At 35.5% G+C, this 14,303-nt stretch overlaps 1 protein-coding gene across 1 annotated transcript in view; it reads right to left on the bottom strand.

The window, feature by feature from the left end:
* RBBP5 (RB binding protein 5, histone lysine methyltransferase complex subunit) overlaps positions 1-14,303 on the bottom strand; it is a 34,993-nt gene that overhangs the window by 18,981 nt on the left and 1,709 nt on the right. The window contains exons 2-6 of the mRNA XM_051998543.1: positions 11,344-11,369; positions 10,859-11,031; positions 7,848-7,988; positions 7,314-7,476; positions 4,571-4,680 (exon numbers count right to left, since the gene is read on the bottom strand). Of these exons, the coding sequence (XP_051854503.1) occupies positions 4,571-4,680; positions 7,314-7,476; positions 7,848-7,988; positions 10,859-11,031; positions 11,344-11,369 (613 nt within the window). The remainder of the gene's footprint in view (positions 1-4,570; positions 4,681-7,313; positions 7,477-7,847; positions 7,989-10,858; positions 11,032-11,343; positions 11,370-14,303) is intronic.

Raw genomic sequence — 14,303 nt, 5'->3', positions numbered from 1 at the left:
AAAATGACAAAAATCTTATTTATGTAACAGATTCTCTAAAAATCAGAATGGACTAAAAAGAAATCACTGACTCCATGAAATGGCAGGAAATATTAGAACAAAGTCTAAGGACTGAAAAAATTTAAGATATCTGCTATCAAAAACAATTGACCATGAAAACAGGTCAAGGAGTAGATTCAAATCTAGAACTCATCAGACTCCTTTAAAAACCATGTTGTTATATATTTCAATATATTTCAAGAAAACACAAATGAAAATTGTTGCAATCTATTAAAACCAGAGAACAAAATAAAGAATGCATCAAACTCCTAAAAGAAATGCCATACAGCTTAAGCATATAGTAGTCATGAGAAGTATGGGACTATTGTTAATAGTAGAGCTACAGGTGATAAAAGAGAGCAGTTTGAGCAACTGAATGGGAAAACAGGAATGCTTGAAAGTCCTTTATTCCATTAAAGGCAATTTTGTTTTTTCCATAAGATTATACTCAGCTTTGTAGAGTGAGTTCTTGCGTTTAAGCTTTTCTCATTAGCCATGTATTTCAAGATGTCCTTCTATTTGTGGTAGTGACCAGGTCTTAGATAATTGCTAGGTATAGTTCCTTGAAACTTGAGCTCTTCTGGCTCCTTACAATATTTTTTCTTTGATGTGTAGCCTTTGCATTTGGGCTATTAACATTGTTAGCATTTTTCTTCTTGGAGTCACAGGCAAGCAATAAATTACTAGATTGTTGCAAATGGTTATATAAAGTCTAGCAATCCCTGAAAAGTATAAAGTTTAGAGATTTAGACCACCAAGTCCATCAAATGGTCAGGGCCCAGAGGCCAAGCTCAAGAGTCTCAACATAATAAAAACAACAAGAGCAAAGGCCCAGAAATCCATGTAGTAAAGAGATCAGCCATCACTATTCTGCTAATGTGGCTGTGCCTGTCTATCCATTTTAGGTAATTGTTTTTAATAGGCTGTGGGACAGACAACTAAATTTTTAGAGCTGTGTCGAATGTGAGAGCAGTTCAATCCTGCTAGAAAATAATTTGGAATTATACAAAAAAAAGTGATTAAAACGTCCATACTCTTTCACCCAGAGATTCTACTGTTAAGTCTATAATAACCCAATAACTGACAGAAAGATTTCATATATACCAAAATATGCATAACAACACTTTCTGTAGTACCATGTTTCCCCGATAATAAGACCTATTCCAAAAATAAGCCCTCCCCTTATAAGTGTAAGATTCCTCTGAAATAAGCCCTCCCCCAAAAATAAGCCCTATTGAGATTGCTACTATAGTGATGGTGATCCCCTGCGCTACACGCTACATTACAGTACCCTCTGTATGCACCCCCCCAACCCCCCGGGTAAAACGCACACCGCGCTCCGAGCTACATCCAATCAGAGCTGCAGCAGTGAGTGCGTCATCCTGTTCTTCCCCAGTGATTTGCTTGCTGGCGCCATTGAGAGCAGTGCCGTGGAGGAGAGCTGAGGCAGGACAACATAAAAACCCGGTATATAAGCGGGAGTGAGGAGGCATCATGGAGGATAAAAGAAGAACTCAGGGGGCATGATGGAGGATAGAAGGAGCACTCAGGGAGCATGATGGGATTAAAACATTATTGAGGGGCATGATGGAGTGAAAAGAAGGACTGGTGGTCATAATTTTATTATTCTGTCTGTTTTGACCCCCAGACATGAGTACCAAAAGGAAGAGCTACACTGTTGAGTACAAGAAAGCAATTGTAGAGGAGTCACATGGCAAGAATCTTGCAGTTTTCTGTAAAGAAAAACTTTTGGATCTTTGAATGGTCAGAAAATGGAGAGCAGATTATAATAACCTCAATCAACAGGTGGATGAGGGAAAAGGGAAAAAGTGCAGGTCTAGATCAGGTCGGCAACCCTTATATCCTGACTTGGAGACCCTCATTGGTGAATGGATTGCTGACAGAAGAGCAAAGGCCTTGGTTGTGCGCAGGGCTGATATTCAAGCATTTGCCCTTTCGATGGTACCAGAGTTTGAAATGGTCTCAGAAGGATTCAAAGCATCACAACACTGGTTGGACGGTTTCCTTCAATGGTATGAACTGTCCCTAAGAAGATCAACAACACTGTTTAAGCTGGAAGATGCTGAAGTTATTAAATGTGCACTTGCATTCAAGTCCTTTATTGATAGGATCGACATTTCCAAGTACCAAACCTGCAATATGATTGCTGTGGATGAAACTGCAGTGTTTACGGGACAAGGATCTCAAACAACAATTCATCACAGGGGTGCAACGTCAATCTCCATTCCCACCACTGGCTATGAAAGTGCATGGGTCACCTGTGTTTTGGCAATTCGTTTGGATGGAAAGAAAGCCACACCTGTAATCATCAGTAAGGGCAAGAAAGATAAGATTGAATGTGTATCAGGCATTTATGGTCTTGAAACCGAAATACACAAGCCATTATAAGAAAGTGGGTTGATTTAATGCTGCCACTTGTTATGCGAGGTAACCAAAGAGGTCTGATAATCTGGGATTCAGCCAGCACTCACCGCTAAAGAAATGAAGAACTTCCTTGCAGAGAGAGGAATAGATCAAGTAATGATTCCTGCAGGAATGACTGCCTATCTCCACACACTTGATATTGCAATAAACAAGGCATTCAAGGACGTTTGCGCATGGAAGTCAATGACTACATTGAAAATAGAATGGAAAGAAATCAGCATGGAAACTTTGTGAAGCCCTGTCTGCAAGAAGTCGTGACTTGGGTGAAGAAGTCATGAGATAAAATTACTGACAATTGTGTTGCCAAGGCACTACGAGCAGGTTACCTGGACAAGACATGTTCATTTAAAGAGAGCTATATTGCTGGACATGACAGATTGGGTCCACTTCTTCTGAAGGAAATAGAGGCGCAAGACATCCAGGACGGAATTCAGGGTATGGACACTTATGACGATGTTGTTGAAGATGACATGATCATTATTGAATAAAGGTACTTTTTTTGGTTCACATTTACCTGTTTATTAAAATTGCTGTCAATGTTCGTTAAAATAAGCCCTCCCCTGAAAATAAGCCCTCTGGTGGTTTTCTGTCCATAATAATAACAACAACAACAACAACAACAACAACAATAATAATAATAAGACAGTGTCTTATTATCGGGGAAACACGGTAGTAAAGATATAAAAACAAAAAGAAGCCTATCTACTGGGGAATGGATATTATGAGCAAATGGAATATTACTTTGCCATTAATAAAAAAGAAATACGAATAAAATCCAGAGAAGCATAGGAAGATTGATATGAACAGATGAATAGTGAAACAAACAGAACCAGAAAAACAATATAACACAATAATGCAACAAACAAATAAAAAAACAATAAAATCAAATTGAGTTCTGTGTAATTTTGATGACAAATCTTGGTGCCTAAGGAGTTAAAATAAAGCACACCTCTCTCCTATTGTTGCAGAAATGAGGGTCTATGAGTATGGATTACTACATAGATACTGTCAGGCAAGGTTAATATTTTATTTAATGCTGCTGAACATTTTAAAAATCTTCTTTAATCAAGAGAATGGCTTGCCTCATTGGGCAAGGAATGGAGAAAGATACATTTGGAAATGAATGTAATATAAAAATGTCACCAATAAAAATAAAGTTTTTAAAATAAAGAGTAAGGAAACGTTAAGCAAGAAGTGTTGGGAATTTTTGTAAGAATAGAGTACAAAAACTCTTTTTATGAAACTGTTCATCTATATTACAAAAAAAATTTGAAATAGAAAATACAATTCTACAATCTATTTTTGACTGAGTAAAGGCCTTATAATAGTTTCATTTGCAAAAATAAGTAATATCCAGAGATAAAGTAAGGTTATTTATATATGTTTACATAAGTTCCATGCACTTAGTAACTGACTTATCAACTTAAAAACTATCCTAAAAATAAATTAAAATGGTAAAACAATATTGTAGAACTTCAAAGCAGGCACATGCATATATTGCTGGAGGCAAAGCAAACTGCTGCCAACTCTAGACAGCAAAGTGATTGAGACAGAACAAAAGGCCAAAAACTGGTATATCCTTTGACCTAGTTAAGTCCACTAGTGGGATTTTAATTTAAAGGGGGAAAAAAAACCCTGTTTCTATGAAGATTAGTTTATGCTCATAATGAGTATCTAAAGGTCAGGTGAATCTTTAAATGATAACAAAAGAGACCTATACTGTATGCCTAAATCTCAGCAACACAAAAACCTTACCAGAAAAGTTATTTAGCTCTATTTTAAATGTAAGAAGCAGAGTGTAGCCAACATTAAAATAAAGAATGTAAAAACTAAAAACAGCCTAAATGTAATATCATATTATCAGAAAAACAACAAAGAATGCTCAGAAATATGGAAACGTCTATATAAAATAAAGTAATAAAAGGAAACCTTGGCACACTGTCTCCACTAAAACCATATGAAAATATTTATAACATAATGAATAATTTGCTACTGGAGCTTCAACATTTTATAATAAAGCTAAAGAAAAACAAAATAAAAAGATAAGACTAAAGCTGCCCTGAGTAAAACCAGGGTCCTGACTCACCTCCCCTTCCGAGCAAATTCTATTGATTTTATAGCTGTGGTATTGCTGGTCCCAGTTGTTACTCTGAAAGAAGCAACTAGATCCTGGGTATCTGTTTTTAGGACCAAGATCTAAAGATTAAAGAAGAAGAAAATCAGAGTCCTGAAGACCTATTGGCAGCCTCACCTGACTCTTATTAGTAAATCAAGGATCATCTTCCCCAAAATCTACCTAGCAGTCAGTATTCATTGAGAAATCTAAATCCTATGAGTTATATATACCATATCAATCTTGTCAGTTAGCACTGTAATGATCTTTCTTCAAAAGGCAGTTATAATATTCTTGAGTATTTCTTTTACTAATATGTAAGAAATAATGTTCAAAGGTAGATGTGAAATCCGATCAAGCACCAAATGATTAGGTTTGTCTAAATTGCATTCTTTTTGCTTCCAGATGAGAGGAAAGAATAAAACCCTAGAAAGACTGCTACATTGCACATTTCTTTTTTGCCTAAACTGTATTTATGAGTCACAAGAAACATTATAATTTCAGTTCTTATACTTATAACTAATTATTGAATCTCATCTGTAAAATCAGGATAACAATACTTCTGCCTATTTGTTCAGGATGTTATAAAAGTGATGTGCAAACATTAAAGTGCTAGATAAATGTGATCATATTTTTTTTGCTTTTTAATCAGACCTGTGGTTTCATTGGCAAAGGGAGCTCTCAATGAAGTATTTCCTCTACCAATGCAGATCTGCCCCCTTCTCTCCAATTTTAAATGTTAGCGAACTGTGTGCAATTAACTTGCCCAGTACAACCAGCAAATATCAGAAGTGGGACTTGAGTGCAGATCTTCTTGGCTCTGAGAATTCTTTATCCATAATGCCATGTTTTCCTTCAAGGTATTATAATTATCATCATTTTTCCCAAAGAAGTTCAGCTAGAAATGATCTTGGGCAAACTTCTATCCCTCATTTTTCTGGGGCAGCTAGGTGGCACAACGAATAGAGCAACAGCCCTGAAGTCAGGTGGACCTGAGTTCAAATTTGGTCTCAGACACTTAACACTTCCTGGCTGTGTGATCCTGGGCAAGTCACTTAACTCCAATTGCCGCAGCAAAAAAAAAAAGAATATTTCTAGAACTAACACTTTAAAAACATATTAAATAAAGGTATGCCATTGGATTCATATTACAAGTATACAAGCTGTTTTTCATGGTTCCAAACTATGTTTCTATTAGGTAATGACTACAACCACTCCACCAGAACTTCTCCACATCCCTCTACTACAAGGGCCATATGTCCTTCTCTTAATTTCTTTTTTGCTTCTCAAGTTTCCCAAATAAAGTTTTTGTTTGATATGGAATTGTTTAATTTTTTTTTGTATTGCTTTGATTCCTAATCTGTTTTGGATTTTATTTCCAATTACTGACTAAAGCTCTCAGGAATTTCAGCCTTTCAGCAGACTTCATTAACTTCCTCAAGCTGCCACAGATAGTTTCTGAAACATTTCTTTAAAAATATTCCTTGAAAGCTCTACCTTTCTTCCTTTTTAAAAAAATTTTGTACTGTCAATCTAATCCTCATATTTTTTGATAGAATACAGATAGAAGCAAACTAGCTTGCTTTTTAATATTTTAAGATTCTGTGGATTGTTCTAGGTGAATAAAATAACTTGTTATATAAATACATTATATATCATCATTATAATAGCAGCAGAAGCAACAGGAACATTAGTATCAGATATCAGCAAGATTGTTGATCAATTCAGAACTTCAAAACAGGTATTTTCAAAAGAAACCATGAAATCACTGGTCAAAGTGTCCAAATCTCCCTCCTCAACACCCTGCCTCCCCCTCCCCCCCCAAAAAAAAACCAGGTAGAAGAATTTAAAAAAAAAAAAATCAATAAATTCTGCTATAGCAAAGGTTCCATAAATCTCTCTTTACAGAAGTGGAAATGGAGGCTCAGAGAAATTAAGTTTAAGATTTGTTGAGAATCACTTAGCATAGGACCTTTTTTTTTTTTTTTAGCATAGGACCTTATACACAATAACACACTACTTTATTAGAAGGAAAATTATTTGAACTACAAGTGGCTTAAAGATAAAATAAATTTTTTTGGTTAGATTTGCATACTGGGTAAACAGCTGACCTCAGAGTCAGGAAGTCCCACCTCTGATACACTGGGCAAATCACTACATATCTTTCTAAATACTCCAAGCAACTGTACTCACTAGCTATTCCCAATGAAATCACAGGTCCAGATTCCCAAAAAAAGTGTTATTTTCATATACTTTTTAAGCATGTACATACTTTAAACAAGACTATAAATATGCTATTAATCTAATTCTAAATAGTAATAATATTCTCCGGTGATTTACACACATCCTCTTGGATCTTGTTTACACTATTTTATTTGGCAAACACTTTTTCTAAAGATCTAAAGGTAATCTTTAGCTCAGCTTCCAGGAATTTGAATTAATGAAGTTTTACTATATCTCTGCCTCTCTTTCCAGGAAAACAGACAATAGAAACTGAATAGGAGAGGGGAATTTCAGAACATAGCTATGATAAGCAGATCTGTGCTATTAGTTCCATTGATATCAAGAATACAAGAAAATACAGCTGAGCTAAAATAGCCAAGCAAGTATGGAGTCAATGTTCAATGCTGATTTGAAGACAGAGTATCAAATTTCTACAATTGAATATTTTTTGCAAGGCTGTCTCAATTCTGAAGATCTTGCCTTGCATACTTACCTTCCCCTTTGCATTCCCTGTATAAATATATTCCCCTCGTCTATCAAAAGATGCTACTACATTCAGATCAGAATCATCGTCTACTGGCAAGACGACATGTTTGGAATCAGAAAGGGTCAACATAACAGGAGCTGATTTCATGGGACATACAAGAACTTTGTTCCTGTTTAAAAAGACAAATGCAAAAGGTTAGTGCTTTGGTATCTAAAGATTAATCCTTCCCCTTTCTCCTTAAACATTACTGAGCCCTCAAATATCCCAACCATCTAAAACTCTCAACTAAGAATCAGGCTTACTTCTTCTATGTGCCCATTTTTCAAGTTAAAAAAAAAACGAAACTCAAAACTGGTCTATTTTAATTATAAAACTACAAATTATCATCAGCTGCTTCTCTTAAAGGCATCAGTAGTCCATAGAATAAAATCAACTGGAAACATTTGAGATGTCAATTCCAAATCAATGTTCACCAATCCATAATTAACCCATATAAATTAATAAAGCCTTAACCCAAAAGATAATTTTGATCAAACCTACTGATCTCGAGGATGATACTGGACTTTCAGTATAGGTGAAGGGAATCGAAATCTCTGATCACAGTCCCCAGATAAGACATCCCACTGTGACACTATGTTATCAGTTGATGCACTCACAAGCTTGTGACCATCTCGACTCCAGCTTTAAAAAAAAAAAAGTTAATACATTAAATTGTATGTATTTTGCATTTTTTTTACATTTAAGTTACTGTTGTAACTTCCATACAAGCTTCCAGTTTTTTATTTTCACAAAATTTCCAACTATCTATTCCGTTATTCTCTTCTATTTTATGGGTGAGTTTGTCCTATTCAGTTATTTCCAGCTATTTCCCTCTGTCCTATTCTCTTATAATTATCCTTCTTTTTCACTCTATCTCCACTTTAAAGAGTCTGTTTTGACTTCAGACCACTGTCTCCTTTAATCTACCCTTCTTCTTATTCCTACCTCCCCCCTTTCTTTTAGCCCCTTTCTCTCCCATTTCTCTATTGGGTAAGATGAATTTCTTTCTTTCTTTTTTTTTTAAATAATTATAACTTTTTATTGACAGAGTCCATGCCTGGTAATTTTTTACTTTATCCCTTGCACTCACTTCTGTTCCGACTTTTCCCCTCCCTTCCTCCATCCCCTCCCCCAGATGGCAAGCAGTCCTATACATATTAAATATGTCACAGTATATCCTAGATACAATATATGTGTGCAGAACTGTTCAGTTCATTCTAAGATGAATTTCTATATCCAATGGTGTATATGTATATTCTCCCCTCCTTGAATCAATTAAGAAGAAAACAAGGTCTAAATGTTACTCACTTCCATAACCCTTATCCCCTTAGCAAAATCTCTTCTGCATTGTGTAAACTTATCCATGTGCTTCACTTATATGAGATTTCCCCCATTCTTCTCTCCCAGTGTTTTCTTCTTTTGTCATCATTCTATTCTTCTGTTAAGACCATCCAAAGACAATAGACTCACTCTATTTTGTATTGAGTATTAGAGCAGACACTCCATGTTTCTTTCAATCTTTCAATTTTGTGTTATTGTTTCTTGATGTCTCATGGAGTCAATAGCTTTCAATTGGCCAGTTCTGCTTTTTAAGGAGTTATTTCCATCTTTATTTACCAAATTGTCAATTTTCTTTTCAAAATTTTCTTGCACAGCTCTCATTTTTTGCAATTTTTCCTCAACTGCTCTTATTTGACTTTATTTTTTTTTAATTTTTAAAGCTTTTTATTTTTTATTTTATTTTTTAAAAAATATTTTATTTTATTTTATTTAATAATTACTTTATATTGACAGAATCCATGCCAGGGTAATTTTTTTACAACATTATCCCTTGACTCGTTTCTGTTCCGATTTTTTCCCCTCCCTCCCTCCACCCCCTTCCCTAGATGGTAAGCAGTCTTATATATGTTAGATATGTTGCAGTATATCCTAGATACAATATATGTTTGCAGAACTGAACAGTTCTCTTGTTGCACAGGGAGAATTGGATTCAGAAGGTAAAAATAACCTGGGAAGAAAAACAAAAATGCAGATAGTTCACATTCGTTTCCCAGTGTTCTTTCTTTAGGTGTAGCTACTTCTGTCCATCATTCTTATTTGACTTTAAAAATAATCTTTGTTTTTCTATTTAAAAAAAAAAACACCATAAAACTTTAATTCTTCCAGGAATTTTTCTGAGGCTTATGTCCAATTTGCATTTTTATTTGAGGCTTTGTTTATTTTTGTTTTATTTTTTGTCTTAAGCTTCACTATCACCACTACAGATTTTTATAGTCAGGCTCTTTTTGAGTTTGTTCATTTTCTGAACTGAGTTTTATGTCAGTACTGAGCCCTGCTCAATTCCAGAGAAAAGGGGAAATAAGGAATGTCTGTCCTGAACTTTTTTTTACTTTGTTCTGCTACTGCTTTCATAACTCAGTCTGGAGGCTTTTAAGCTTTTGGTTCTTCCAACAACAATCTGGGAAAAGGTCTGCTCATTGTTCTCCAACACTGTCAATTCCTGACATAATTTGGATTTATTGGCTCATGTGTGGTTGAATTTCTATATCCTGCTGTCTATTCAGTCACTGTTAATCCAAGGAGAGATTCTATAAATTCTGACTGACTGAACTATTGTTGGCTCCCCATTGGTTTTGATTTCCTGATCCTGGTTTATTCCAATACAGGCTTATATGTAGGAGTGAAGATTAGAACTGAGTCTCCTCTCTGCTTTTGAGCTCAGAACCACAAAGCTATGGTTTCTGGACCTGTTCCTTATTCTTTACATAGTTAGAACATCTGATCCCTTGCAAATATACCTCTCTGCTCTAGAACTATGATTTGAATAGAAGTAATGGGAGACAGAGCTGTTAGATGGAATTTGTTCCTGTTCTCAGGGATGGCACAATGGTCCCCTTGGGATCTATTTTCTGTCTGAGTGTTCAGTCCCTTTACCATACTTGGGTGCTAGGCTACTTAGCATGTTGCTACTGCCACACCCTTGTGATGTTTCTACTTGCTACTGCACAACCGCTGCAACTCTCAGGAGTTCTTAATTTTTTTTGTTATCGATCTCTTTGGCAATTTAGTAACCTACTAAAAATGAATTCATCTCAGAATGATTACAAAGGAAATTACTTGGAAATACAGTTACCAAAATGTTATCAAAGCAAGTTCATGTCTCCAGGTAAAGAATCCCATGACTAACTCCTAGCTCCCAATAAGCAAGTCCTGCTTCTCATAAGATTCCCTCAAGATTTTTTGTGATTTCAGATTTTGATTCCAATTTTACTGCAAACATCACCTCTCACCTCTGCTCCTTCTAGGTCCTCAACTTGTCTGCTTAATCTTGATTCATTCAAACCAATTGTGATTTCCATTTATACACAAACTTCTTGGCTACCCTCATTCCCAACTCCCCAAACCAGGAAGGATTCAATCAGTACCATAAATCCTACTCAGTTATAGTCTTTGTAGTCACAGGGAGAAGAATACACAACTCCAGTTAAAAATGCCAATAAAAGATGTTTTACCATAAGGAACAGACAGGATGTATGTGGGCACTAATTATTTTAGCAATGCCTCTTGTCAAGAAATCCCAGATGACAATTCGGCCATCATTACAGCCAACAGCGAGCAGTGTGCCCCATCTGTTAAAGGTACAGGTCAGGGCCATACTGATGCAATCCAAAGTTCCATCAGCTTCCTAAAATACAATGCAAATATAGATAAACAGCAACAGCAAGTTACTTCAATTCCTCTGGCTTCTCATTCAGTTTAAACATTTTTTCCTAAACAGTCACAAAAAGTTTTGAGAATTCCGACCAAAACTGTCCATCCATTTTTTCCCCTACCACTCAAATGAAATAACTTAGCTCCCAATGAGAGTTAGAATAAAACCATAATGATACTAGATATTTCAAAATATTGTTATAAGAATCTAAAAATGTGCTTTCCTCAAAAGTTGGCATTATATGATCAATAGTAAGAAAGATCAAGGAAGACATTGAAAGCTTACCTCTGGGTAGTTCTGTCCAAAGGACTCTGCAACAAAGGAAAGAAAGTATATTAACTTTTAAAATAGCAGCAACATATTTTATAGTACCAGTGAAGGAGTACTCTCTCAGGAGGAAGTATATTTCACTTAGTTTTAATTACTAAAAAGTTTTTATTGTTCTGACCCAAAAATTTACCCCTATAAACCCCACCTTCTGATCTTCAAAGAACACATCTAACCTCCCTTCTGGATGACAGTCTTTCAATCTTTGATCAATGCTACTAAGTCTCCCCAGGATTTTCTTTTCTCTAAGCCAAACATCCTTACGATTCTGCTCATATGACCATGCTTCAATCTCCCTACTCACTAATTTGTAAAGTTACTCTAAAATAGTAGTTCTTAACCCTTTTGTGTATCAAGAAACCATTTAATAGTTTAAAAGTCAATGCATCCCTTCAGAGAGTGTTTTTAAATAACTGAAGAAAATAATAAAATTCAGTGAAAATATAGTGAAAATAAAAATGTAACTTTTTCCCATCTAAGTTCAAGGAGCCCCACAATCTATTCATAGATTCCCTGAGTATTCTCTAGTTATCAGCTTAAGAATCCTTGCTCTAAAAGCACCCAAAGACTAATGCAATACTCCAGAGTCTATCCAGTACAAACTATAGCATGACAACATATTACTTTTTCTAGAAACTATAATATAATGCCTCAAAAGTATGCCTCCTTTTGCTAAAGTTCTGTTCTGAACTCTCATGGCATAGAGATGATCCAGCATTCTCAGTAGAGCAACAAGATCTGGTAAATCTAAGTCAGAAAAGATCCAAGGCCAGGATCAGGAATGGACTGTTCATCTATTCAATAACTAATCTAAGTTTTAAAAGGTTTATCATCAGAAAGCACTGTAATTTTGAGCTAAGCAACTCATGAAAACTAAAATATGAAAAATTCTCAATCTTCATTATTGAAAGTAACCATCCACATGAATGAAATAATTCACAGAATTTTACAGCAAAAAAACCTCAGTTGCCATCTAGTCCAATTCATGTCAGAAAAAGGGGTTATGAATCCCCAAAGTACCAAGACTCAACAAGTGGGCATCCAAACCTCTGCTTGAAAATCCTTAAAGGGGAGTATCTACCCAACTATCTACCAAAGTAGCTATACTTTTCGAGAACTCTACTTGTTTGGAAGCTTCTCCTAACATCAATTCTGGATTTGCCCTTTTTGTTGGGTATTTACTTACTTCCTGTGGAGATCTACCGTATATACTCGAGTGTAAGCTGACCCGAATATAAGCCGAGGCCCCTAATTTTAATCCAAAAATCTGAGAAAACTTATTATATCAGTAGGTTTAGGTAGCGCACTGGTGCCCGCAGAGGAGGAGAGCGGTTACCGATTGTGATACTACAGGAATAGCCGCATCACCGTAGCAACGGCCGGCCCTGTAGTATCACAGTTGGCACTCGCGCTGTATACTACACAGCAGGGGGGCATTCAAAGGGATATTTACACATGTTTTATCTAGTGACTCGAATATAAGCTGAAGAGGGGATTTTCTCCCAAAACTTGGGCAGAAAAACTTGGCTTATACTCGAGTATATACGGTATTCAGATCTTTACCTGAACTCATTGGCGAAGACATTTCATCTAGGTCATCAATTTTATCTGAATTTTAGGAATCCAAGTCGTTCATCTCTCGGCCTAAAATCTCCCCCTAAAACCTTTTTATCAAACCAATTTACATATTCCTATAGCTACTTTGCATTTCCACATTAGCATTCATCCTAGACTCCCAATTCTATTTATCTAAATGCTACGTACTTCTTTCACATCTAGCTAAAACTCTAATGATTCCATTACCATTCCAATCCTATCTCTAAGTTCCAATGGAAAAAAAAAATGCATTTTTGTCTCACACATTATGTTTCTGATTTATATTGAACTTGCAGTTAGCAAAAGCCCTTATATCTTTTCCACATGAAAGCCATATCTCCATATAATTTTTAGAATTAAACAATAACCAATCAAAAAACATTAAGATATGCTATTCACTGTGCTAAATAAGCATTAGGGAAACAAAGCCAAAAAGAAAACTTTCCCATCTCTAAGAATTTTAAGGATTTTTTCCTAAGGGAAAACAATAAGTAAATTTAAAAGTATATACAAAGTAAAGATAAGTAATGGGAGGAAATAGTTAAGGAAAAGAAAAGGACTTAGTATTCTACAGTTAATCCTAAAATAAAATTTAGATTTGGCCCATTGTCTTGATATCTTTTTAGATACAGATTCTGTCATTCAACAAGCACAGGTTATTTAAAAACAAGAAAAGTATTTCTTCAATATCTTTACTCATAAAACTGATGAAAATGTTAAACAGGGAAAACTCTTAAGACATGGGAATGAGTCTTTGGGAAGACCATTAACCTTCCTGGAGGTAACATCCATTAATTGTCATTCTTTTCACTTGAAAGCTCAACATCTAAAGATATAGATACACACAAAATATAGTGAAACTAGATAGAAGGTAGACAAGAGAGGAATGTGGTAGCAAATGGAGGGACCAGAAGATGTGAGTCTAGAAAGAAGCTAGGGAAATTAAGTAGCAGAAGTAAAGCATTCAAGATATAGTGGACAAGCTATAGAAAAAAGTACAAAAAGAGTGATAAAGTACTATGTGTGAGAAATAGCAAGTAGACTAGAGAACTATGAAGGGTAGCCAAACAAAGGAATATTTAATCCTTGCAATAATAAGGAAAGGGGAGGGAGGAGATAAGGATAAGGAAAGACCTACACTTAAGGGAAATCACTTGAGCAGCAGAATATAAAAGGTAGTGAAAGATTTGAATTGGGAAGGCCAATTAGGAGGCTACTGTAATAATCTAAAAGAGAAGGTAAATAGAGAGAAGGAGACTTGAATAATAGATGTTGCAGAGATAGAGAGAGAGAAAGAGAGAGGGGGGAGGAGGGAGGGAGAG

This window comes from Antechinus flavipes, chromosome 4 (genome assembly GCF_016432865.1).
Source record: "Antechinus flavipes isolate AdamAnt ecotype Samford, QLD, Australia chromosome 4, AdamAnt_v2, whole genome shotgun sequence".
Lineage (NCBI taxonomy): Eukaryota > Metazoa > Chordata > Mammalia > Dasyuromorphia > Dasyuridae > Antechinus > Antechinus flavipes.
Note: the sequence above shows the minus strand (reverse complement) of the source record. Positions and strands in the feature narration are given on the sequence as shown.